The sequence below is a fragment of the Bombus flavifrons genome, chromosome 16 (genome assembly GCF_040668555.2).
Source record: "Bombus flavifrons isolate JBK064 chromosome 16, iyBomFlav1_principal, whole genome shotgun sequence".
NCBI lineage: Eukaryota > Metazoa > Arthropoda > Insecta > Hymenoptera > Apidae > Bombus > Bombus flavifrons.
In genome coordinates, this window is record NC_138457.1 from 8,578,581 (window position 1) to 8,589,473 (window position 10,893).

General features: G+C 34.7%; 1 protein-coding gene and 1 long non-coding RNA gene across 2 annotated transcripts in view; both read right to left on the reverse strand.

The window, feature by feature from the left end:
- LOC138188309 (uncharacterized) overlaps positions 1-10,893 on the reverse strand; it is a 55,488-nt gene that overhangs the window by 16,195 nt on the left and 28,400 nt on the right. The window lies entirely within an intron of this gene.
- LOC138188337 (uncharacterized) lies at positions 1,930-6,977 on the reverse strand. Its single transcript, XM_069130017.1, has 3 exons — positions 6,957-6,977; positions 6,718-6,870; positions 1,930-2,476 (listed from the first exon to the last, which is right to left on the reverse strand). Exons 1-3 carry the CDS (start codon positions 6,975-6,977, stop codon positions 2,114-2,116), a joined length of 537 nt encoding a protein of 178 aa, XP_068986118.1. The 3' UTR covers positions 1,930-2,113.

Consider the following 10,893-nt stretch of genomic DNA (forward strand, 5'->3'; position numbering starts at 1 on the left):
ATTGTAATGTAATGTAATGTAATGTAATATGTAAATGTAAGTGTTGTTGGCTGTGATACTTGTAGATGCTGAAGCTGTAGATGTCGCTGATAGAGTACCGCTATTTTTCTTCTAATTTAGATGCGTGGAAGAAAAATCGGAACTACGGGTGACCGGGGGATTCGAACCCGGATCCCGAACGTTCGTAACCTAAGGCGCTAACCACTTTTTTTTTTAATAATGTTTATTAAACCAAGTGTACAATTTTCGTTACATTTTGATATTCAAATAAACTGTGAATTTTGGTAATGGTGTGCTAGGCAAAAGTACCGATACGCGACGGTACGACGTAGCCATACTATATTATGTGTCGGTGTTTTACAATTTTTTTGTGATTTTTGTCTATTCTTTGGATTTAAGCCGCTGGGGGGCGGAGCTTTTATGTAATTTTGTTCTTGCTTGATTCTTTTGTCCTGAAACTTGGTCGCAAAACAGGACTTATCGGTAATTTACATTTTGGCGCTGTATGCCTTTGGAGGGGATAATAGGGAGGGGGCGGGGGAGGGGGAGGGAGGGGGCGGGGGAGGGGGAGGGAGGGGGCGGGGGAGGGGGGAAGGCGCTAACCACTGCGCTACCATCGTCCGGTAAAAATTAGTGTCGAGTGGCGGTATTTGTTGTCGAGTGCTGTGACATATACGAATCTTCGATTATAAATATTTATTTGTATTGCAACCAGAATTTTTTCGTATACGTAATCAAATCTTCTGCAAAATAGAAATGAGAAAAGAAAGGGAAAATAGTCGATGCAATATGGAAGTTTCTACTAAAGTGAGTATTTTGCTTCGAATGAAATTTTGCAATTTTGTTATGAAGATATTTCGCGACTTGGGAAAAACACGAAAAAAAGACAATATTTTGCATTAAATAGTATTTTTGTCACACCATTACCGTGACCTTTCTCGAATTAGGAAAAGGACAAAGGGAAAACAAAATTCCTAATAAAAGTAATATTTTGCACAAAATACAATTTTCTTGTATTTTTAACCGGATCTTCCGGAAACTATGAAGTGGAAGGAAAACAAAAATAAAGGAAAGGAGAAAAAAAAATGATCGAAGATGTCGAAAAGCAAGTGTAACAATATCCAATTGTGATCGATTATCGCGTGAAACGCATCATCCAACGGTGTAAAGTCGAGTAGACGATGACGTGTCTTTAATTGGAATTTCGTGATAAAAATGCATTATCGATGGATGACGAGATTTTAAAGACATTTATACGATTACTTCAACTACAGAGAGAATCCGTGAAATCAAAGGGACGCTCAATTTTGAAGGCGTGACGTTCGATTCCCTTTGAGAAATTTGTGAGAAAATTGTCCGCGCTTAATTGCCATTGGACGATTTATTACGATTTGTGCAATTTACTTCAGATTCGATTTAGGCATGTGTGAAAATCGGAAAATGGAGGAAAATTTAATTTCACAGGTTTAACGAAAATCGGAAACCAGAGTGTCAAAAGTACTTTAAAAATCAACCATTGAACAATGTGATTTTATAATCTGGAAACCAGACTCGAACAAAATAAATGAACAAGTTTATCGGTGGCAAAAAAAATGTTGGGAATTTGGATTTTTCCAGAATTCAGTCTTATGAATAGAATCTCATAAAACGTTATCGATACGAAAATTGATCTGCTGTCAGATCAGTATCTAGTCTAGCGATTAATGCTCTAACCTAACCTAAAATTCTAACTTAACCTAAAAAACACTGCTATAACCTGAAAACAAAATGTTTTCCAACAGTGAAAGATTGAAGTTTGTTGGAATATCGGTCGAATTTTATTAAAACATTAATAAAAAAATTCCTTTTGAAAAAGATAAGAGATCAAGTTCTATGAAAAATATAAACAAAACTACATTCCATTTAATATTGATAAAAATTTCTTACAAAAAGGTAAAAACCAAACTCACTTGCAAACCCAATAACAACACAATTCTTTTAATTTGTCCAAAAGATATGTATATATTTCAAAACAGACTGACGATTTCCATTAAACACCATCGTCGTTATTCACTTCAGAGATTTATTCTCCCATGAACTTTTCAAGCGTTTCGTTTGCTCCCTTGTCGCTGGTCTATCCAATTTCTTCGGAACCAGATTTTTCAGTTTCACGATCATCGTCAGCTTCTTCGGTTTCTCGGTCCTCGTCAACCTTCTCGACTTCCACCTCGTCGGGACTGTGAACTTCGATCTCTTCCTCGTCCTGCTCCTCGTCATCCTGACCGACGCTAGCCACTTCTGACATTTGTACGACCCTGTAGTTATCACCCTCGCGGGGGAACGTCTCCTCCATCAAGCCTGACACCACGTTTCTGTTGTAAAGCACTTCCGGTTGACGTATACCTATCTCTAATTCTAAGACAGGTGCGCGTCCACAATCCATGCGAATCTTATGGTAAGCGTTGGACGTCAGCTTTTTACTCTTCCTCAGCCCAAACTGCGGACAGCCAGGCATTTAACATTAACTGGCCACGAGCTCTCCGGCCCTGCCACTTATTTTCCATTTATCGACGTATTTTAAATATTTCGTTTGATCCACAGAACGGTACACTAACCACGAGCCTTTGTCCGATAGTCGGACAAAAGGACGTTTCGAACAAAGGTTATCAGCTGTCGAGCGACTACGAATTGAAACATTAAGAATATCAAAGAAACTTTTATTTCGATGGAAGAATCAAAGTCACTGTATTTTTTCTCTTTTTTTTTCAATTATACGATACTACATTTTTTGATATGCCAGATAGGTTATGTGTTGTTATATCTATATTTAGAGGTAGGATCGCGTTAGTTATTACTTTATTATTCGGATGAAAAACACCACACATCTCGGAGCCAAAAAAACCTTTATTGCACACACTTGGAAGGTACACGAACGAATGAACGAAAAAGGAAGTCTTTAAAACTATCGATCTGGTCTATCGACCGTGTCTAGTAATATCTTCTAGTTACTCCCTTTTGTAACTAGCCGTCAGCATATAGATGGCGGGCGAGAACTCACGTTGTCATTTTCAACATTATGTTTTTTAATTCTTCATAAAAAAAAAGTGTTAAGGTACTTGGATCGAAGTATGATTAGTTTAAAAGATATTTGAACTTTAATATCGCGAAACTTATCGCATAAAAATTAAGGGAAGATAGTGCGGTGCTGTTTCGGTTTTACGTTTTCCCCCTCCAACAAGCGATAGGTTTCACCACATTAAAGTTCGAATATCTTTTAAACTGATCATTCTTCGACTCGAGTATTTTCATACTTTTTTTAATAGAGGATTAAGAAATGCATTGGATGACGTGTTAAAAGATGTGCCGTTCTGTTTAGAAAAATACGTATGACCTTGACCTTTCGTGCAAGTGAAACTTTCTTTGAATTTCTTAACGTTGCAGTCGATCGGAAACTGATTAACTTTTGCTCGAGATATCTTTCTATCCGACTATCGGAAATGCCTGAAAAATCGTAGGGACTGATCTTTGAACTACCCTGTATAATGACTTACGAAAGTATTTCGGCACTTACTATAGGAAACTTTTACGTATACAGTGGGGAACAAGAGAAAGTTGAAAATTGGTAACTATGAATTTTAGTAACTTTTGTATCAAATATTGTTTACAGTTGTTTGATCATCTACTCTGTGTTGTACACAAATTGTGTAAAATTATAATGTCGTTTTATATTTCCTATTCTATTCTACAAAATTCTTTTTGTTCGCCACTGTATATTATTGGGTTGGCAACTAAGTGATTGCGGATTTTGTTATTAGGTGGTAACGACAAAATCCGCAATCACTTAGTTGCCAACCCAATATACGTGTTGTGTAAAACATTTTAGAATTTCGTTAACACTATAACCAAATACATAAATGATTCTTGATTTCGAATTAATTATTATTAATTATTGTTAATTTCGAAAATATTTGGTTATTCTATCACAGAATAAAGAGAATATGAGGATCCACAGTAGGAAGGTTTCCATCCTTTGTAGAGAGTCCGTTCTTTGCAAGATAATAACAAAAGTCACTAAAGACTAGGGAATTTGCAATAGTAATATAATTTAGAAACCTACAAATCCACCAGATTTGACGAATTTACCAGATTTACCAGAAAACGAATTGAAACAGGAGAAACAATGGAAAAGAAGTAAGAGAATTTACAAATTTACCAGCCAATATTTGCACCTTGTGTGATAGAATAAAAAGAGAAACAGATGAAAGGATCTGAATATTTCAGGAACAGAATATTTCATTGCACGCATCGAAACAAAAAGAAAAGCGATAAAAGAGTCTATAAATCTAAAAAGCAATATTTTCATCTCTTAGTAGAAAGCAATGAAAATAGACGAAGAACGAGAGACAAGAAATAAAAGAATTTATAAACTTGTGCAAGAATATTTCCAACTTTTGTAAAAGAACAAATCGAAACAAGCAAAAGAAAGAGGGCAAGAAATAGAACAATGCACGAGTTTGTTTCTTACGATTCGTTTGATCATGATTTGTCAGTTTGGTGACACTGTAGAAAATCTGTATATACCTAGTTGAATCTGGCAAAAAAATATATAGTGACTCGTCGGTATAAGAAATTATTAACGGTTGAAAATTCCGGGAGGAGAGCATGAAATGGATGATCTAATTTCCGCGAATAATCCGCACGACGAGGTCCTACGACGACGGTGGTATTACGAAATCGTGTAATAACCTAATATTTTAGCTGGTTTCACACAGTCCTGCAGACAGTTTTCCATTTTCTCTAACGTTGGCAAACTGCACACGACAAACCCTCGTCGACGAATATTCAACGCGACAAACTAATTAATCCGAACGACATTAACGATCCTGCTATCTTACTTTAACGTGATTCTCTTCTGTTTTCCACCACATTCGACCATCACATTCCAAGTTTAAAATCATCTGAAATCTGTTCAATGTAATTAACGATAGACTTAAGTGTTATGTCTATGAAATCTAGGAATTATTACTATACTTTAGTCTAGGGATTTTTTTATACATCAAATCAGGTTAAAAAGGAAATCTTTAAATCCAGTCCAATGAGACTAAACCTTTTAAGAATTTTCTCTGTGGCAATACTAAATTAAGAGTTTCTATAAATCTTTCAAAAAAATTAAATCAATTAATTTAGTTAGAAATCTAGTACGCATCTTGGAAAACGATCAAGACCACTGGCGTTAAATTCACTAGAATATCACAACATAATTCCCTAGATCATTCCACTAATTCTATTATAGATGGACTAAATCCTAACAAGCTTCCTAACAAGTTTCCCAACAAGTTCTCCAAATATTGAAACACAGGATTAGTAAAATAGAAACGAATTTCTCTTCAGTTTTATGTGCTGCTTACTTCTAAAGTTTGATAATATACTTCACAAACAATCGTGTCCCTCGCTTCCTTTATCCAGGCAGATAGATAGATCTGCGCATAGAAACGTGAGCTAACAAATTTTAATAAAGTTCCTTTCGTTAAATTAAAATACAAAATTCCCGTGTACATTGGAAACAGAAAAGTCACTGTCCTAACTTCCATCTAAATACAAATTTACTTTACTTTAAAAAATTTATTTCAAATCAAAAATCTTTTTCCCAATAATTTTCTCTTTTTAAGTATTTCAAATAATTGTCATTTCCGTCTCTGGATTATAGTCTAGTGAAATGAAATGCAAAATTGGGTCGACCTGTCCAATAGCCTACCTCTTCACACATTTCGATGCTCTTGAAATATGTTGTCAAGGTCGTCATTCTGAACAACCTTTTCCTACACATATATCGGGTGTTCGATTTTCAAGTTACAAACACAAGTAATGTTCGTTACCTTCGCATGAATTTTAACAGCACTCTGTTTAATACCTCTGTGGTGAGGTATTAAAGGAAAAATAATAAAAATTGAATTGCAAATGGGAAGTAGTATGTGAGGTTAGGTTATTTAAGTGATTGCAGCCCTCGTGAATGGGGACAGTCGCATGGGGGCGGAATTAATGTGCGATTTAAATCCAGTGATGTTAAAAAATAGGGGAAAAATACTGACACACACACACGCACGCTATAGTTCTAACATCTAATGTACAAAATCGTATAAAAAGCAACAAAAATAATATTAATATAAAATACAGAAATAATACGAATGTGTCTTTTCGTGGATATTTTAGGTGACTGGAAAAATGCGCCTCATTTTTCAGGGAAACGATTGGTGCAACAATGCCAATTTTCTCGTTTACCATTTTCTGTGCGATCATAGCCGGGAAATGAAAAAGAAAAACCCAAATCAAAATGAATACTCGCGATTCAAACGCACACAGCGTAAACCATACAATATATTTAAGAGTACCAAATCGAGTCCCACGAGGACATCGCGCATCAACAGGTAGACGAAAATTTGTTGTTTTCGTGAAAAACGGTTCCACATTTCCGGCTTCAGCGACCTGAAAGACTCCTAAAAAAATGCAATTCTTTCGTGTATAACTCGATAACTATATAAACACCTTATACATGTACAGGAAAAAGTTGTTCAAAACTATGGCCTTGAGCACATATTTCAAGGACACCGAAATCGACGAAGAGTTAGCTGTATTCGGCAGGTTCATCCAACGTTGTTACAGTTCCTAATGGTCCAATAATATCAGCCATTGATAAAACGGGTGTCTAAAAAAATTCTATTACCTCGTTTTCATACTCACAATGATTATCTTGCCCGATTGGTGAAGCATAAAAATGGTGAAAGGATTGATCAGGGTGATGGCCAGTTCCACCAATCGCAACACGGCAACGAGGCAGACTAGAACGCCGGTTAATGCCACTAGCCCCACGAACTGGAGCAGACACGTTACCGCCTGAAATATCGGACACCATTTAGCAGAGGCAATGACGGCGAAAAATCTTCCAGAGAAACAGGAAACGCTGGGTCTTTCGAGTTAACGTTTGACGTTTCCGGCATCATTTTGTTTGCTACCAACAAAACTGAAATTGATGACCAAGAAGACAGTACGCTGCTCGAAAATACATCACAGCACAGCCATTATTAATTGTTAGCTGCTATTGTTGCATTAGAGTATCCCTTTTATTTTATTCAATGTCTTATATTTAACGAAACGGCAATTATAAACGATGATCTTTGTCGTGTAAAGCGTACGATATTAAACGAAAATAAAATATACGTTCTATGTACACCGGCGACCGTAATTAGCAGGACAGATTTGTAGTAGTAATGAAATATTTTTCATTACTCTTACTTTCTAATTGCTTTACTATAGGCCTTATATCTTATTATTAATTATTATTGTTATATCTTATAATCTATCTAGGCCTTATATCTTATTATTAATTATTATTATTATATCTTATTATTATATAGGCCTTGTAGCTTATGAGGTGAACTATTATGCGAAATAACATTTTAAAAATTTGAAAAAACTGGAGAAGAAGGAGAAAGAGGAATCACTTTCGCTTGTAAAACTTCGATTATCAAGTAAAACCGGTATCAAGCATTTAAAGTTTTCGTCGTTATTGGACGTCGTTATTAGATCGTTAAAAGTTTCGAAGATATCCCATAATCTATATATTACGTGCCTGAACCAAAGAGAAACTTAGAAAAAAAAAAAGAAGAAAAATGAATCAGTTGGTTTTCGTTTTGAAACTTTCGTTTCAAGTAAAACCGGTATTAAAAGTTTTCACTGACATTAAACATCGCTATTAAACATTCAAAGTTTCCCAGATATCGCATAATTGAACGTGCTTTCGAGAAAGCTAATCACATTCATCTCGGAAAATCTTAAGGAAATAACCGGCCACATTCCTTTTGAAGTCCATCAATTTTCCTCCATAGTTTCAAATAGTATTAAGTATCGTTATTAGAGCACAAATATTTGTACAAATTCGTTATTCACTGAATGCAATGGAAGAAATGAAACCGACGCAGAAATTGTTTACCATACTTGGAATATTTTATAGACTTTTGCAATTTTAAATTTCCTTAAAACGTATAAAAATCCACAGTCCAAATAAATGTTCCACTTGCGAGGTCTTCTATATTTTCGTATGCTATTTTAAAAATTGTTGAAACTCCTGAAACATCTCAAAATAACATAAATAATATAGAAATAAATCTGCTGAGAAATGTATGGAGATTTGCAAAAATATTTCTTAATAGTAGTGACATTAAATATCGCTATTGATCATTCGTAACTTTTTCCCACTTTTCGCACGAATATAATAAGCGTTGCGTAACTTTTGAGTGCGGGTGTAACTCGTGGCTAGAATTAAAAAATTGTAGAAAGAAATTGCACGAAAGAGAAGACGGATCGTCTAACGAAACTAAAATAAAAATACCGATGTTCTATTAAATTCTTAAGAAGCCAGATCGAAAAATATCGTAAAAGACCAAGAAATACGCGTTTAAATAATTATGTGTAATAATATCTATAAATAATTAAAAACACAAATAATTCCTTGAATTTCTACCAAGTTTCGAATCGAAAAGATCCTGTTCAATTTCTATCGAGAAACGTTAGAAATTTGTCATATAAATAATTTTTCACATTTCTAATAATTAGATAATTATTATTTAAATAATGATCATTAAAACAAGAATTTTCGAAGAAATATATTCACAAAAATTGATTCGAGATAAGACACCGTATATATGTCGAAGCTTTGCACGAATCGTCATAACCTCTAAGTGAAAACCTGTCTCCTTGGTCGTACATATTCCAATCCTCATTCGATACGAAAAATCAACACCGGTGTGTCTATCTGGTAACAGACGATAAAGGGAAAAACGAAGACAGAAGAATTGTCTCACGCAGAGGATCGTCATTTCCGCTGGTACGTGTTTGGCTGGCTGGGAACGCGAGAAGCGAGCGAACTGCTGATTCCTGTCGATTTCATGGATAGAACGTCAATATCCAGTTCATTCCGTAGGTTTGAGCGACGACGAAGCTACATTCTCATCGTCGTCGCTTCCGGTTCGAGCCGCTGCACCAAAGAAAACGATGCGTATCTGAAACTGGAACGAGACTTGCGGAACACGAGACAAGGAATGAAGTGAAATTGTAGAGATTTCAGAGAGATACATGAATTCGATAGTGGTTCCACCTGGTGATGAAAGTGATAGAGAAAGAAGTCGTCAAGTTTAGATGTGAATTGTTATATTTATTGTTCATCGTATATTATTTATTACTTGGAATTTTATTTATCTACTTGCTTGCTCATTGATTGCGCAGAATTAAAATACATTGTAAATTACTATGGTTGAACGTGGAAACTAAATAATAATAGATCCTCTAAATTATTATTATATGAACGTGGAAATTAAATAATAATAGATCCTCTAAATTATTTTTATAATATTAGACAATCGTACATTCTCTTTGAATAGCATAGAAAAAAATATTGAAGATGGTAAATTCTTAGATACAGAAAAAGATGGCCAACCAATTGTTATGATTTAAGGTTAGATTAGGAAAGTGGGAGAATTCTGAGACGTAAAATTTGACATATGAAATATCGAGTACACGTGCCTGAGAAACGTCACAACATAGCAATTCAATGATTCAATACGTATCGTGGTAGTAATAAACGATTATGCCGGAATAACTCTTAATAAATTTCTATTGACATTTACTCGAAGAAACGTTCGCTTAACGAATTACCTGAAAGAAAAAGAAACAAACAATAAGATGATTCAGTGATAATAAAATCTGGAAGAAAATTGAAATCTACATTTCATTCTCTTCTCCAACGTTTTAAAATAGAAAAATATTTGTTCGTTCTTATCCGTTGACGGAACAAGAGAAACGAAAATCCTGGCTGATGTTTCGCTTCTATCTGCAGACTTGGTATCTTCTCGAAACAGGCAATCGAGGTTTTCGAGCCGAACGTAAGTATTTGTGCAGCTAGTCGACAGCAGAAGAAGGAAAACGACGATGACGACGACGACGACGACAGGTTGTTATTGGAACCGCGGGAATAAGATATCTTCCATCGAATAAGAAGAAAGAACACTGCCTGTACGTGCTCTGTACCGAATAGTAGAAAAGTTAACCTCTCTGTAACACCATGTGACTCGAACGTGTTCCCACTATCGATGAAAAGCTTTCGAATCGTCAGCATATTTCTCCAGGTTTTACGTTTCTTTGTGGTCATATGAAAGATTTCTCTCCTAATGATCTTACAACTTAAGATTCTAACCTTACGTTTTTCTATCGCAACCACGTTTCGTACTTTGTTCTATGCGTTTGAATAAGAAATGATATTGCGTACGGAAAAATCAACACTTAAGAATTAAACGAATATATTACACTGTATATGCTTGTTGCAATATACGTTAGATCGTTGGATTTTCATTAGAAATTAAACATTCATAGGTACAAGTAAGGGAGAGTATAATTTCGTAAATTCAGATTTCCTGTAATTATATACTTTTCAATAAATGTTGTCAAATTTTTGTTACTACCACAAGTTCCAAGGCGCTAGTGAAAAGAAAAGATTGAACTTTACAAATTTAGAATTTCTTCAATTATACGTTTTGCGATATCTTACTGTCAGATTATATTATACTGTTAGATTGTCATTGATATTTCAAATTCTAAATTAAATTTAGAATTTTATTTAATTTTATTTTAAAAATTAAATTCCAAATTAAATTTACGTGATAAATACCAATCATCCAATCGTCGCATAGGTTTAAAATTCGCCTAAAAAGTTTCCCCAAAATCCATCTAACCTCTCCAAAAATAAAAAATTCCAAATCACAAAAGGTTTCTGTAATTAGAATCCGAAAATTAGAAAAACTGATAAAAATCTTCTTAAAATACACTCGGTTCCCTCGAAAAGAAAAATGTTAAAATTGCCAAAAG

Bases quoted from the DNA above. Each gene is read 5' to 3' on its own strand.
- LOC138188337 (XM_069130017.1), bottom strand. From the start codon at position 6,977: ATGATGCCGGAAACGTCAAAC. The intron at 6,871-6,956 runs GTTAACTCGAAA...CCGATATTTCAG, and splicing joins TGATGCCGGAAACGTCAAAC to GCGGTAACGTGTCTGCTCCA. The intron at 2,477-6,717 runs GTGAGTATGAAA...GGCTGTCCGCAG, and splicing joins AATCGGGCAAGATAATCATT to TTTGGGCTGAGGAAGAGTAA.